Raw genomic sequence first — 17,259 nt, forward strand, 5'->3', positions numbered from 1 at the left:
ATGCCTGTGTCATAGTCGCCAACTGTCATGATTTTGCACACAGTCACGAATTTTTGAAAGTGTCATGACAAGGCCTTGCTCCCTACAAATAAGTAAATGATTAACAAATTTGGTTCAAGATAAGCTAAGTTGGCTGATGTTCAACTGTACATGGATGTGATTGGGATCTGCAATAAGACTTGTACTAGAGAATTCTAAGTTATGGGATTGCCAGTGTTGGATTGGAAAGGAATTTTAACTCTGTAAGTAAATTGGACCCTTACTTATTGGACATTCAACTAGGTCAATGTTCACAGCTGGTTCTGTATATCCTTGTGGTCTAGCAGAAGCTGTCCAAGTCACTTAGAAAAACTGGCAGCTATGGTTATCAGTGATGCATTAAAATTGCCACATGGGTCCTGGGCAGTTCTCACTTAACTACTTGAGTCCTCAGGCCCTTCTCCCTAAATCCCCTTGGGTCACAGAGAAAATGTTCTTTTTTTTTTCATTTTGATAGGTCTGAAAATATGCCTTTCAGTATACGTAATCTACCTTAACGTCTTATACATTGTTCATGGCCTACCCTGCCACTACATACTGCTCATTGACTTCCCTGTCACTAAATACTGCTCCATGACCATCCAGCCACTAAATACTGTTCACTGACTGCCCTGCTCCTACATACTGCTCAATGACCACCCTACCACAACAAACTGCTCACTGACTACCCTGCTTCTACATACTGCTCAATTACCTCCCTATCATTACATACTACTCACTGACTGCCCTGCCCCTACATACTGCTCACTGACTGCCCTGCCCCTACATACTGCTCACTGACCACCCTACCACTGTATACTGCTCACTGACCACCAAGCCACTACATAATGCTCAGTGATCACCCAGCCACTACATACTGCTCACTGACTGCCCTGCCCCTACATATTGCTCACTGACTGCCCTGCCCCTACATACTGCTCACTGACTGTCCTTCCCCTACATACAGCTCACTGACCACCCTACCACTGTATACTGCTTACTGACCACCATGCCACAACATACTGCTCACTGACCACCAAGCCACTACATAATGCTCAGTGATCGCCAAGCCACTACATACTGTTCACTGACTGCCCTGCTCCTACATACTGCTCAATGATCACCCTACCATTACATACTGCTCACTGACTTCCCTGCCCCTACATATTGCTCACTGACACTACATACTGCTCACTGACACTACATACTGTTTACTCACTACCTGACCTACATACTGCTCACTGACCACCCTGCCACTACATTCTTCTCACTGATTGCCCTGCCCCTACATACTGCTCACTGACCACCCTGCCCCAACATAGTGTTCACTGACCGCCCTGCCACTACATACAGTATACTGACTGTCCTGCCACTACATACTGCTCACTGACTGTCCTGCCACTACATACTGTTCACTGCCCTATCACTACATGTTGCTCACTGACCACCCTGCTGCTACATACTGTATAGCTCTGCACTGCCATTTCTTATTGCCTTGCACTTTTTTATGTAATTGGCCTCTGCCTTTTCTGAATGAACACAGTAAGTGAATGTTACCAATCATTCTTGTGTCCATTCATAGCTGAAGCATAGTAAACTGTGTTTACTATGCTTCAGTTTGTGAAGGAATGGGAAGAGCTATTTCTGGTTATTCATTCTGTGCAGCTGAGATAGAGATTGAGGGCTGTGTCCTCAATCTCCTTTCTCTTTCTCAAAAGTGAGACTTCAGGGGTCTGGCTGTTTCTTTTGGTGAGAAATTTCACCAAAGCCCCCCAATGGGTCTCACAAAAAACTGTAAAAAATAATACAAAATAAAATTTGTAAAAAAAAGCAAAATAAAATGGTAAAAAAATAAAGTAACAAAAATAAAAACTACTGTCCCCATCCTCTGCCCCACCCGCATACTGGATAAAAATGGATCACAGGTCCTTTGGCAGTTTCGATGCTGGCACGGGCCTTGCTACCCCCTAAGGGCTGGGGTAACTCAGATAGAGTACTGGAATACAAAGAGGGTGCACCAGCCTTGCGCATTACCTTTGTGATAGTTTTATTGTATTAGTAAAATAAATATATATTCACAAATGACTCATTAATGAAGGCACATAAAAAGTCTACAATGAACTCAAAGCAGTATGGTACCTTAGGCAAGCCCCAAATGCAAATCCAAAAGGCTGACGCGTTTTGAGGGGGGATTGGCTCTGAGGAAGAGGGGATGTATTATGGAGTATTAATACAATAAAACTATCACAAAGAAAATGCGCACGGCTGGTGCTCCTTTTGCTCCTTATTTTCCACCACTGACACTGTCCACTATCCTACTGACACTGTCCACTGCCCTTCTGACACCATCCACTGCCCTACTGACAGTGTAAATTTATATTTTTACAGTGACATTTGTTTTATTATATTTTAATTAGGTTTTCCCTACTATTTAGTTAGACCTTGCTAGCTAAAAAAAAAAGGTTGCCTAACCCTGATGACCTCCAATCTCTTTCATATTGTTCAGGTAGATCTCTACCTCTCAAAGGTTGCCTACCCCTGCTCCAGTGTATTCAAAAGATTTTGGAGAAACTGTCCACATTTTGACATACCTCTCCAATTGTTTTGAATTACCCTCTCAATATAAAAATGAAGATCTGAAATAATTCTTTAACCATGTATCTTGGCGCTGTGGGAGTATCTTGGCGCACAATAGAAGTGGCAGGTGGTAGTGAAGGGGACCCCAGGTCAACCTTTGCATCAGGGCCCACAAGCTTGAAGCTACACCTCTGTTGTTGCCAGCTTGTTGACTCAGAGGCATGTAGAAAATATCACAGCCAGTGGGTTGGGATGAGTGCCCAGCAACCAGCATTTTTATATGAACGCTAACAATAATATTCCCTGTGTCCCTGTCATGTTGGATTATTTATTATCAATGGCACTGGAATTCTGAAATATTCTCTCTATAATTTGATGGTGTATAAAGAAAAATATATGAAATGTAAATGAAGGCGCTAAATCTGATTCGTCTTTTCTTATTGCAGATGTACGCGGTCTTTACCACAGACACAGTTCACATGGCAGGCCTGCCCCAGTGAGCGAGAATGAATGTGACATTGAGATTCCACCAGAGTTTGACATTCACATTGAGACTCCACCAGTATATGACATTCATATTGAAACTCCACCAGTGCATGACATTCACATAGAGACTCCACCAGTGCATGACGTTCACATTAAGACTCCACCAGAGTGTGACGTTCACATTGAGACTCCACCAGAGTGTGACGTTCACATTGAGACTCCACCAGAGTGTGACATTCACATTTAGACTCCACCAGAGTGTGACGTTCACATTGAGACTCCACCAGAGTGTGACGTTCACATTGAGACTCCACCAGAGTGTGACGTTCACTTTGAGACTCCACCAGAGTGTGACGTTCACATTGAGACTCCACCAGAGTGTGACGTTCACATTGAGACTCCAACAGAGTGTGACGTTCACATTGAAACTCCACCAGAGTGTGACGTTCACATTGAGACTCCAACAGAGTGTGACGTTCACATTGAAACTCCAACAGACTGTATCGTTTACCGTAAGACTCCACCACAGTAGTTTTGGATGGAGCAGGGAAGCTTTTTTATTTATTTCTGTTTTGGCCATACATACACTTTAAGAGAGACTGTACAATCACATTCAATCATACTGTTTTTGGACACCTTTACTATCACAGAAAACAAATTGTGGGAATTTGCAAAGTGTATTTGCTACAAATACATCATCAATTTCAAATGTCAATATAAACACTTCTATGTATTGTGCTAAATTCTGGCATTACTGACAATATTTTCTTTGAACATTATTTAGCATACATGACTATACTTAATAATTGTAGCATTAGGATTCATTTTTGTGGTATTTTATGGCTTAGATTTCCATACAAAATACTCAACATCGATCTTTTCTATCTCTCCATCAGATTCATCACTGCGGAGATGTTATGTAGCCTGAAGTTCCTTCATGATTGGGGGATTGTACACCAGGATCTCAAAGCAGACAATATTCTGCTGGATAGCATCAGACATGTGAGACTCGCTGACTTTGGTGTCTCAGCAATGGGTGTGGGCAAAGCCTCGACCCTGACCTCCACGATGGGCATTCCAAAATTCACTGCGCTAAAAGTAAGCATTGGATCATTTTGGTTTTCCTTGTTTTCTTGTCAGTAAAACAAATCAGTAATAACCATTCTAATCTTTTTGATATTTCCACAAATCTAATTGCGTAAGCCATATGGATTTGCTGTTGACTATTTATCCCTGGGAGTTATAATCTATAAAACATCGACTGAAGATTATCTGTTCATGTGCACAGAAATAGACAAACCTCAGACAACATTCCATTTGATCCGATGCTTGCATACTCAATCATCAACCATATTCTGTGGTTCCCTGATCTCCAGGACCTCATAGGGGAAAGAGTAAGTAAACACCCATTTGCACCCAACAAAATTAATGGATATTCTGTTACAATTAAAAATGTAGAATTGCATAGTTATTGCCTTTGTACCACAGATAACCTATTTTGAGTATTTTTACATCTTCTATGCAATTGCCCGAGCCTGAGAGAGAAGCGTGTTGAAGAACTGAGAAGCCACCCATTTTTTAAGAACGTAGACTGGGTGAAACTGGAGGCTGGGGAAGTGATCCCACCATTTACCATGGAGACAAGCCCACTGATTGACCTGCCAACAGAGATGAAAATGGAGGAAATCATACCTCTTCCCAAAGGACAACAGAAGCCTGAATTTACAGAAGAGGACCAGTAGTATAGTATAGTATAGTATAATATAATATAGTATAGGGTGGTATTTACAAGAACCAATCGGCTGTATTTTCCTCCACTTGCAGCAGATGAATGTTAGTGGTTCTAGTAAATGCCACCCCCACCACCCCTTCTGCAGCATGGGGACGTCAACACCTCTCTCAATATGGTGCCCAGGGCACATGCCCCAACCCTGCTAACCTCCCCTTTCCTCATTTCGGCCCTGTATATTTCCCTATACATAAAATGTTTTGGATACAAATACACATAGAATAACAACTGCACCTCACAGAAGCAGAGGGGCAGGTGAATACACAGAATGACAGAGAGACTTTGAACTACAGTTGGTAATACGCATAGGGATTTGTGATAGACTTAGATACGAGTGTTTGCAAAGAAGCAAACTATCATTGAATAAATTATCAAATAGTGCAAAACACAGCAGTTTTGCATTTTGCAACCATTTAAAAAAAATAATTTAGTTTAGTTGCACTGGATAACTGTGAATGATCATATCAAAATGCGTGTCACCACCATAAGTCCAGTACTTAGACCTTACCACTTTAGACCAAAAACCTGAATAGCAGAGTAAACTGGTATGCATTCCATTAAGGACTATTAAGTGCATATATGAAACTATCAGGGGCCACATAAACCAATCAGATTTCACCTTTCACTGACCGACCTCCAGCTGGCAGATATAGGCTCTGCAGAACAACAATGCTGTCTGATATCCATAAAATGTTCTTTGTTATGAATGGGTTTACTATTAGGTAAAGTAGGCATGTGCCCAGAGACAACAGCTGCAAATAGGCGGCTTTTTCCCTGTGTAGTTACTGGGCATGAGTTTTTTTTCCCAAAATCAGGAGAAGTAGTCATCTCATACTGTATAAACCTATTTATACATTTTTACATTATTTTGAGACAGGTTAGGACCAGGAAAACAAAGAAATGATCCATGTAAAAGAGGTAACACTAGCAGAAGGGTGTTACTTTGGGCACTAAAATTTGTTTCAATTATGTAAATTCAGCTCTGTACTTGGATCATTTGGAAAATAGGATGCAAGACTTTGATGGGGTTAAACTTATAAAGCATGCATGATGTGTCTGGCAGTCTGTATAGATATGAGTGTTGTGTTCCTATTGGATTTGTCCATGTATGAGTATATTTGGTCCTATATAGGAGTGGTAAAATGACCTTGTTCCCGATGTAAATGAACTAATAATGAAGAACATTTTCGATCTTTGCTGATTCCCATTGCTTAGTATAATATCTCCAGTATTTCTTCTTTTATTCCACAGCACATCACTACCTTTAATAATGCTGGAGACATATCTCTGATAGAGACTAACATCACATTGGATGCAATGTTGTGCTGCCTGCAAGACATATTTTGAGATATTCCTGCATTTTTTATTACATTGTCATGGTTGCTAAATTGCCACTTAGGTTATTGTTTGTGTTAGTATAGCCTACAGTCCAGAGTATGTTTTATAGGTGGGTAGTACGAAGCCCTTCGTGTGCCACTAGTCATGTTTTTCAAAGCGGGTTATATTAAAAAAACAATCAGGGTCTGTTTTGCACATATATATCAAGATTTTTTTCAAACATACAGTAAACCCTATATACTATTTCTGTGCTGTAGATTTGCAGAAGGATGTGATTTTTCTAAGGTTTTTACCTTGCTGCAGTTCTTGGATCCTGAACATAGGGAGCTGTTCATGTTTTCTTTGTCAGATAATCCTAATAAGAGATTAAACAGTGAAAAAGATTACATTACAAACAGTTCCCGATTCCTGCAGAATTGGACAAAAAATGTGGACCTGATGACACCACATGGCTTGATGATTTAAAAGTCAACTAAACCAAGTAGAAAATTGTCATCTGGACAGTGATTGCATCCTATCAGATGCAGTCACTGTTCAGGTATTCAGTCAGACACAAGTTCTGTGGCTGTCTGAATACAATAGCTGCCACTGCAGATTCCTTCATCCACTCTGTTTAGAATGAATGGGGAATTTAAGTGATTTCTCTCATTTAGCTCATGAGCAAGAAACAAGAAAAATCCAGGTGTGTATGACTAGTCTTAATTAAAGTGGGACACAGAAGACATTTAAATGGCTAATAAAGGTAATATCACGCATATTTCAGTGTTTAATGCTATGCAGGACTTTAAATATAAATTGCAGTACAAGTTCACATTAAGTTGCTCATAGACTTCATTAATGCCACTTAATTCAGCCAATTTCAATAGGATTGTGTGGTTATATTTCCTATCGTTTGCCTATTATACGTCATGTGATAAACATTTTTATCAAAAATCCATAGAAAAAAATTAACGTGGAACTATAGGCAAAACTTTTTTTTTTTCATTTTGGATAGAGTAGAGGGTTATAACCCCTGTCAGATTTATTTTTGCCATCTCTTTCCATTTGGGAGATTTACCTTCACTTCCTGTCCCATAGCCAAAGAGGAAATGAAAAAGTGAAAGGAAATCCCTGCAAATTAAGGAAATCTCTTCGGAACCCCCAATTCCCCCCCCCCCCCAAAAAAAAAGTAGCGTCCCATTTGAAAGATTTGTTTTCTGAGGACAACCCAAAATGTGAGGTATTTTTTACTTTCATTTTCAATGATAATAGTAAACAGGACAAATAGTGAAGGTGAATCTCACAGGTAGCAATGCAACTGCCATTTGTTCTAATCCCTCTCCATGCTATCCAATACTAAAAAAAAGGTTTGCCTTTAGCTGTACTTTAATAGTTTCATAGTGTGGTTGACCAATACATATACTTAGTGTGGTTCATAATCCGACAATGTTGGGAATCATTTACTAAACTAAAGGCCTTGTTTTAAGACACTGGTGGGCCTAAAGGAAACATGGCCCTCCATGTTTTTGTTCGCCCAACAAAAAAATCAACATGTTACCAAATATAATACCAATTATCAAGATGGGAGGAATAGTGCTCCATCATTGGTGTCAGTGGGAGGAATAGTACCCCATCATTAGTGTCAGTGGGAGGAATAGTGCCACATCATTGGTGTCAGTGGGAGTAATAGTGCCCCATCATTGATGTCAGTGGGAGTAATAATGCCCCATCATTGGTGTCAGTGAGAGGAATAGTTCCCCATCACTGGTGTCAGTGGTAGGAATAGTGTCCCATTGTTGGTATCAAAGGGAGGAATAATGCCTTGTCAGTGGAAGCAATTGTGCCCATCCATGGTGTCAGTGAGAGAACGGTTGGTGTCAGTAGCAGGAACTATGCCCCACTGTTGCTGACAGTTGGGAGAATATTGCCTCAAGGGCCAAATAAATGCAAGCAAATGGCCACATCTTGCCCCCGGGCCGCAGTTTGTAGACCACTGCTTTATAGTGCCATGTGCTTGATAGGAGGTCATAAAACACAGTTCATTTCATAATTGATGGGGCTCACCCAGCGACTTTTCTGATCTGTATACTTGTTATATGTTATTGAACCAAACAGTATTGAAGCCAATGGGTCAGTATACCAGCTAGTCACTTAGCACTGTTACAATTAGAGCAGCATTGGCAGCCCCCATTCTTTCATAACAGATTTATTTTAGGGGTACTTGGCATTCTCCCACAGTTTTCCTTCCATTTTACTCTAAAGTAATACTTACAATGTTCACAGGTGCTGACAAGTGTTTTCAATGCCCTGCCTCCATGAAAAGATACTATAACAGGAGCATATGTTTCATAGAAAATATCAGGAGGGGAGGGGGCAGTGCATACAAAAAGCTTTCAACACTCCAGTGTTGGAGGTTGCAGTAAGCAGTTTATTTGTATATATGTGATTAAGGGTGTTAAAAGATTGTCATATTTAAAGGAATAGTTCCCCAGAAATGTCACTTTGAATTTTTCGTTGCATTCTTTTCTTCCATTGGCACTACAGACAGAGTAGTACATATTGGCAAATTGATCCACATGGCCAGACCCTATGGATGTCCCCTAGACCTATATTAGGAATTATGGTGATTTTATAAATTATAAAAAAAATACTTAAACATTACAAAATATATACTTTATATTATTTAAAAAATTCTACAGTTTAAAAAGATATTTAGCTTGTTTATAAATTATTTAATTACATAACATGACATACAAAAAATGCCTCAAATATTAAAATTCTAATCTGCTTTCTGTCCAATGAAGAGGGGATTCTATAGTCTGCACTACACATTTCAGGTCCATGCACACCAGTACTCTCCTACATGCTTTTCTCTTGGCAGGAGAAAAGCTTTTGAAAAAAACGCGCCAAAGCTACGTTTTTGTAAATACGTTAAGACATGTTAATTTGTGTCACGTGCTTGGGTGTTTCCTAATATCATTAGCCAGAGTATTCATTTTTTTTCTGGCCACTGGTGTTTTTTATGCCAAAATGTACCTCTCCTAAACACTCCTCTAAACATCTATGTGTGCAAGGACACACTGGCTAACATGGAAGGGGCATTTAGAGGCCGCCAAATGCCAGATGTCTTTAAAAGTGGCATTTTTTGGCCAGTATGCATGGACCCTTAAAATGTCCTTCCTAAGAGCAAACATCCGAATATGTCTGTTATTAACATTATTAGCTAGATAACCCCCAAAGCCATTTTCCTATTACAGTGCTGGACTTATTAATTTGGTAATACCCTGATTACTTATAATAAAGAACTGTGATCTTGATAGCAGGCCCCTTACTATTGATCATTTCTACCATACAAATTTGTTTAACAAAACACTTGAATTACATGTTTTGGATCACATCTGACACACTTTGGAACTGCAGTTTATTTATCACTTCATCTAGCTTGTACCCATCCAAATATAAAACAATCTTCAATGTATCAATATGACAAGCTCAGTAAAACATCACATTTACTTACTGTCATTTGAGCCTGTCTCGAGAACACCGTACGGGGGAGCCAAGAAGCTAGCCATGTACTGCCGATATTTCTGGAAGACAGGAAAATATTCCATCATTACACAGTGATAAAATAACAGCTGAAACCACACATTACTACATAATTCTCTGTTTTATCTATAAGGCAGATTTACTGAGGCTGTTGTTTTTCAACTGTCCAGTGCTTGCTTCAAACATGCAATCAGGCCCAATAATCAAATCCAAGGCATAGAAAAAAAAATTCCTGATGAATATAAGCCAAAATTGCTGCTTTAGTAAATCAGTACCAACATTTTTAGCTGATATAAAATTGGGAAAAAAGTAAAACAGTTTCCAAAGAAACCAAACAAATTGATTGGCTCATTTTCCATCCAGTGAAACCTAATTGTCCCTTGTTTGCTACATTTGTTTTTGTTCTAGAGAATTATACTGATATAAATCATTTATCATATCATTATTTTACATAATATTTTGCCAACACATATACATTATTTGAATAGTTTGAAAATACAGGGAATATGTCTCAATTTAGAACTGCTATAAGTCTTCACCAAAAGTTATAAATCTTACTGGAAGAGAAACATAACAATGATATTTCCAGCTTTGTAAAGTATACATATACTTTCTCATAAAATGTCGAAAATCATTGTAACTTACCCGAGCTGGCTTTTCAGTGCTATGCTTCTTTTCTGGGCAAATAATGCTTGTTTGATTTTGGTGTTTCTGAAGTTCCATGGTAGATCGTGTACTACGAAACTCATGTTTAAATTTGAAAGTCTTTTCCATAGCATCACTTAAGGATCATTAAAGCTAACAGTATAGAATGTTTGCCAAAATTGTTGTGCCAGGCTCATCATTCTAAATCATGTTGGGCCCTCTCAGCTCAGGTGAAGATATAAATTCCATCACAACAAGGATGTTCTGAGATAAATGACAGTGATATTTATGGATCTTCTAATCCCCTCAGATGGGATAATATGACAGGTCCTTTCAGGAGTGCTAGATGAATTAGCTGTCTTAGATGAACTATGCTTTCACAGCCTACAAGCCTCCCTGTCATCATTTCTAGTTAACGCTTATGAGTTGGCAAATGGTCAATAAACTTAATCTGGATTAACAAGACTTGATCTGATTTATAGAAGATGATTGATGAAAGTTCTGTGCTAAATATTTTACTAACAAAAGCTTCATTGTCACCATTAATGTATATCTAAAGCTGTATTTTTTTAAATTTTAGCTTTGGATAGAGTAAGGAATGAGTAATATCCCTGTTGATTTTGTTCTTGCTTTTTGATAATTAACTTGGCTTGTAGCAGGATAAAAATCTATCACATTTTGGGGGCTAAACAGGCTACCCTTGACTGTGCTTAAATGAACACAGATCTATCTGGTATCCATGTAAGCACAGGCAAGATTCCTGAAAACTTTGGGCTCTTGGACATTTGTTTGGTATTCTCATTGGACTGTATACTGTCAGCTCTCAACTCTGGGCTTTCCACCTGTTTGTAAGGGGTGTCCCCATTTTGAGGAGTATTGCTGAACCAGAGCTAGTGTTGCATTCCCACCATTTTTTTCTGCTTGCATACCACTGTGGAAATTATTTTCACTTCTTGTCCGGAAACACACATGATGTTAGAGGAAATCTCCTAAAGTGAGGGGAATTCCCCTCATAGTCAGCTGTCTACAGAACAGGTGCCCCCATTGCCAGATTTCCCCTCACCTTTTGTGTTGTTGATAACTTCAAAATTTTGGATTTCCAGTGATTACCACCAGTACAAATAGAGGGGTAAACCTGCTCAATAGGACACAGCAGCAATAAAAACTTGATAGAGGGCCAAACCCTTGTAATTGTTTCCCTAGAGATACACTTTAAGGGACTAGATCCAAACATTAACTCCCAGTTGGTGCTGTCTTTTATATGACAGCAATTACCAAAAAATGAATGCTGCCTAATCTGTGCTTTCCTATTGCAAATATCGGGTTGAAAGTATAATGATTGTAAAAGCAAAAGAAAATGCCAGATCTTTAAATGTATCCTAAACCAAATATTTAAATATTTTTATTGAGTGGAGTAGGGAGTAGGGAATGGAGTAGGGAAAGGATAAAATCACTGTCATGCTTTCATTGCTGTCTGCTGAGGATAATAACCCTTCCATTTATGCTGGTGGCCATTACCAGAAGGTGATGGGAAGTCCAAAGTTTACAGTTGTCATGGGAATGGGAATTAAAGGGAAATCTACTGAGGGGATACCTGTTCTAAGAATGGTTTTCCTATTATTTGGAGAAACTTCCTCTACCTGTTATATCTGGGGGACAGGAAGTGAAGGGAAATCTTCCCAATGGGACAGGATGGATGAAAAAAAATGACGAGTGTTCTAACCATTCATGTAAAACAATTAAAGTAAGATTTGCCTTTACCTGTTGTCTGTATTAAAGTATATTAAAAAATGTTAAATATTCTGCAAGAATGTTCGGACACAATTACATAAGGTAATGGCCACCGCCTCAGAATCCATGATGTTTTTTTGCACCCATACATAAATGCTTTTCCCCTTTATGTACCATCTACCAGCTCACAATCCAAAATAATAAAGCTACTTTCTTTCACATCATTTTCCTAATTCTGTATTTAATGTTGACCCTGTAGTAGATTTCCCGCTATCAATATAATGAATAATGGATATTGTCAGTAGGTATTAGATTTTTGGAAAAATACATTTTAACAATTTTTCACAGACAAGACCTTCATTGAAGGGCAAATAGAACTTTCAGTAGGTTTTTGAACAAAACCTGAGGGCCTGTTCTGAACTAGGGGCCATGTGGTGCTGATTTACACCCCTGCAAAAATGGTTCGAAGTGTCCTTTATGCTATATGTTAGGCTACATGGCTCGCCTGGCAAGGTAGAAAGAGTAGTAAAAATAGCAAGTGTTATGTAAGGCTGCCTCTTAGGATTCAAAGGAAAATCTGTAGAACAAATCAGTGTTTTAACTGAATGTACAATCTCATGCAAGCTCCTGGAGCAATTCACGCTCTAATATAAACACAGAATATGAGAACTGATAAGGAGCGCTCAGCCCACGTAGGCTGCCCTTTTGTGCAGAATATAATAGCTCGGGTCCCACTTGACTGATGGCCTTTTTATATTCACGATAACCCAATGCCTATTACATTCCATTACTGTATTAGCCTCTTTTTAATCTGTGTTTCAGCTTTTTCACAAATCCATCGCTCTTTTGCAGAAACCATTTCTTGAATCTTACCATAATCAGCTCCAGAGAATGATCTTATGTTCTTTCACTGCTCTTTTTGTCCAAAATACACATTTTTAAAAGGTCAAAAATAGAAGAATTGCGGTTCATTTTATGCGTTGCAAAAAACTAGTTGTTTTTTTTTTAAACAAATATAGATACATTTCTCTGTAAATGTACAAAACTGCCCCACTTCAAACACAATTGAAACTGAAGTGTACATACCTTTTTCTGCTGAATGTCACTCTGAACCCGAGAAATGTTCTGCTGAAGGTTGCACTGAAATTGACACTTCTAGTATAGTCGGGGCCTCCTGCAGCTTTTGCTGGTTCTTCTCCCTGACCTCCACATCATTACTATGTACTGTAACTAGTGGAGGTCAGCAGGAAGAACCAGTTAGAGTTGTGGGGGACCCAGAAGATCAACACTTTCCGAAATGTTGATTTCAGTGTGGACTTGAGCAGAACATTTCCAATGAATGGTTTTAACATTTTTGTATAGCCACAGGGTCGCTTAAAGAAGTTACTTAAAGTGTATCTGAAGCCAAAATGTATTTTTTTAAGCTTTGGAAGAGGGAACGGTTACAACCCGTCCGTTTTTTTCTTTGCTGTGCCTCCGTTGGGGAGATTCACCTTTTCTATCTGTTTTGATGACTGTTGAGAAAATCCAAACTTTTGATCTGTCAATGGCATGAGAAAGGGGACACTTGTTGCAGTGACTCTGACACTCTGGCGAGATTACCCCTTCTTAAAGCGTCTACAGAACAGGAAGTAAAGTGACATCTCTACAGCAGGACAAAAAAAACCTGACAGGGGATCTGAAAGTGCTTCAATGTCCTTCCTGGATAGGTGCAAAAAGCACACAGTGTCCCAATTTTCCAAAGCTGATGTACTGCAGAACTAGTAAAACAGTACAACCAGGTCCAGCGGGAAGGCACACCTGACCGGGGCACTTACAACACTTCGGTGAAGAGATAGCGGAATGTACAATCCAAGCTACAGACAACGTGTGTCACAAGGAGCAGAGTGTGGCCTGGCCAGTCCAACACAATGGGGAGCTTCCTGAGAAAGTAGACATAGTTCCTACTCTTTAGAAGGTGAAACAGGAAGGCCCTTCTAAGTGCAGTATTACAGGACAACTTTAATAAAAAGCAGTTAAATACACTTACAATGTAGTAGTACAAACAGGCTCTAATGTGATCCGTCAGTAGCAGGGCTCTGTCCTCTGAGCGATGGAGCCACTGTGCCAGACAGCAGCTGCAGGGGGAGCTTGAGGAGAGGTGTTAAAGATGGCCACCGTTCTGTTCAGACCTCTGGAGCACACACTGGAACACACACTGTCCACGGACCGGAAGTGACGTGAGCATGGAGTGGTGACGCATTTCGGAGCATGAGCAGAGCTCCTTCTTCAAGACCTATTAGTCTTGAAGAAGGAGCTCTGTTTTTAACCGCTTTTTATTAAAGTTGACCTGGAATACTGCACTTAGAAGTACCTTCCTGTTTCACCTTCTTCTACACAGTTTGTCTCTACACTTTAGAAGTGCTGCTCAATACCGGTTTCCCTACACACCATCCATCATTAGCTGCCATACTTCCACTGCATCGTCCACCGACGCACTACTACGCACCTTACTAGTCCCTAATCTTTCCTTCTCCACCGGAACCTTTCCCTGCCGCTTATGCTGTCCTTGACAGACGTGTGGTCTGTAAAAAAACTGGGTTAAGAGTCTTAAATAGACTCTGCCTGACTCAAGATGGGTGCAAAGGCTTTAGAAATACTTTAAAGATACCAGTCAGCTTCAAGCCTTCCTTGAGAACAGGTTAAGCCAAAAGAGAAGACAATACAGAACACAAATTTAGAGAGTAGACGCTCCCACCATACATGTGAGAAGCTGTCTTGTTTCTGGTTGCCATGAAATGCACAGATCATTGAGGTAAACAAAAGGGCATTTTGTACTTCACACAGCTGTAAAATTTTCTGAACAGCATCAGTAGTATCATTGATTTCACTCAGTGACTGGAATCTCCAATATTTTCTCACATGGAAAGCGTTATGGTTGTACAAAACTGCTGGTGTGTCTGGGTGTTTTAGACACATTTGTATCTAATTTGGTCTGCCCAACTCTGGTTTAACAACTCTGTAAACTTCTCCGAAGCCTACAGAGATTCTGCAGTTGGCCACCAAATAGTTCTCATCTGGCACTGCTGCTCCATCAGCCTTGGCAAATTTTGATAATGAACACAGCTGCACACTAGCAAGCTTTACATGCCAGAGCTGCTTTTTACTCATTCCAGCCCTATCCGGCTACTTCAGGGATTATTCATCTAAAATTGTTCTGTGGCCACAAAAACGATGGAAGTTTAGTTTTTCTGCAGCACCCTCCACCATAGCTTTGTAGTGCAATCAGTACTGGTAATCCATAATCCATCTGACAGCTGCTATTCTCAGACGGATCAGTAACAGCTTACCCACCAGAGGTGAATTATTTTATTCTGCAGTCAAACAAATAGAAGGAAATTGAATAATTGTTGAATGTAAACACACAGTGCAGGTGCAAGAAAACCCTAAATGCTACAGCACAGATGCTTCTCACCATTTTTTTTCCCTCCAGATTCAGTCTGCGTCTTCACTTCCCTACATACCAACATTTTAGTACACTGGTGATAGCTACAACTTTACATCCTAAACTACCATGGTAATGTTTACACTACAAGGTGGGATTTAAACCAGATTGGACAATGCTGTAATAGATTATTAAGATATTTGACAGATTTTTGTAATAGATAAATTCCAATGATCATCAGCTCTATCTAGTGGCCAAAATGTGGTATATCTTTGTGGTCTGCCTCCATGAGAAACTATACTGCAATTTGGTCACTAGATGGAGCTGACGACCATGGGAATTAATCTATTACAGAAAAAAATGGGAAAAGTTTGTCCAATCTGCATGAATGCGTGTGACATTTGTCTAGCAAATGTTTCATAAATATAATAGAGAGGTAGCAAGCAAGCGCACGATTATTTCAAACAGCTAGCATCAAAGGATGAACCCCTATATCCTCAAATGTGACTCAAATAAATAAATAATGCAGCGTTTAATTCATGAAAATGACAATATGTAAAAGTGAAGCGCAAAATGATTTAGCACTGGAGTGACCACAGAATATAAAGTGTTTTCGTCAAATATTGACGAGATAATTAGTGACTGGAATTTCCAATGGTGACAATAGTAAATAGTCCCAAACAAATTATTATGGTGATACACTTGTAAACATTGATGAGTAAATAAAAGTCCAAAGTATTCCATAAAATCTCCATGCACGTGACTCCGTGATAAGGGTTTGCTGTATGATTGCACTCACCTGAAGCGCAGAGGCGTCCCTAGGGTAGGTGTCACCCAGTGCAGTAACACTTGGTGACACCCCCTCCAATGATCCCCGCAGAATGGATCGGATCTGCAGATTGAGCATAATGGATCGGACTCCGATCCCTTATGCTCAGTCCGCAGATCCGATGCATGGTGCGGGGATTGTTGGCTTTCTTTACAACTTACCTTTTTTTGGAGCGGGTCTGGTGTCACCCCATATAAGTTGCATGCCGACGAGGATCATCGGCATGCAACCTATACGGGGTTACACCGGACCCACTCCAAGAAAAGGTAAGTTGTAAAGAAAGCCGACGATCCCTGCAGGATGGATCGTATCCATTCTGTGGGGATCGTTGGCTTTCTTTACAACTTACCTTTTTGTGGAATGGGTCCGGTGTCACCCCGTATAGGTTGCATGCCGACGATCCTCGGTGTGGATCGTACCCCCGCACCTGCCTCAGGACGCCACTGCAGAAGTGCAATGGTTTTGCGCATAGAATCATATCCAATAACTCCCTGGTGGACATCTGGGCTCATGAAAGGAACTCCACTGGTTTACTGACAGCACACAGGAAAAAGCTCTAGGCATCAATCACTGGACCCTCACAGCATAGGACAGCTCCACCAGTAACTTCTCCAAAAAGGATAAATGTTGCCAAAAGGGCACCTTAAATGAAATGACTCGCAAATACAAACCACAATGGGAGTAAAAGATGGCCGCCGACCTTCCATGCGGCCTCGGCAGCGTGACGTTAGTACAGCAAGGCTCCTCCCTGACACGTTTCATGCGCATGCACGGTGTCAAAACCATTGCGCTTTTGGTGAGTGCAATCATACAGCAAACCCCTATCACGGAGTCACGTGCACGGAGATTTTATGGAATACTTTGGATTTTCATTTACTCATCAATATTTACAAGTGT

General features: G+C 40.0%; 1 protein-coding gene across 4 annotated transcripts in view; it reads right to left on the reverse strand.

Moving 5' to 3' along the window:
• RAPGEF4 (Rap guanine nucleotide exchange factor 4) overlaps positions 1-17,259 on the reverse strand; it is a 451,555-nt gene that overhangs the window by 220,491 nt on the left and 213,805 nt on the right. For all 4 annotated transcript variants that reach the window (XM_089690492.1, XM_089690491.1, XM_089690490.1 and 1 more), the window contains 2 exons: positions 9,705-9,774; positions 6,502-6,563 (listed from right to left, as the gene is read on the reverse strand). In XM_089690492.1, the coding sequence (XP_089546618.1) occupies positions 6,502-6,563; positions 9,705-9,774 (132 nt within the window). The remainder of the gene's footprint in view (positions 1-6,501; positions 6,564-9,704; positions 9,775-17,259) is intronic.

The sequence above is a fragment of the Staurois parvus genome, unplaced genomic scaffold, assembly GCF_062004578.1.
Source record: "Staurois parvus isolate SC_StPar_1 unplaced genomic scaffold, SC_StPar_1.0 ptg000530l, whole genome shotgun sequence".
In the NCBI taxonomy this organism is placed as follows: domain Eukaryota; kingdom Metazoa; phylum Chordata; class Amphibia; order Anura; family Ranidae; genus Staurois; species Staurois parvus.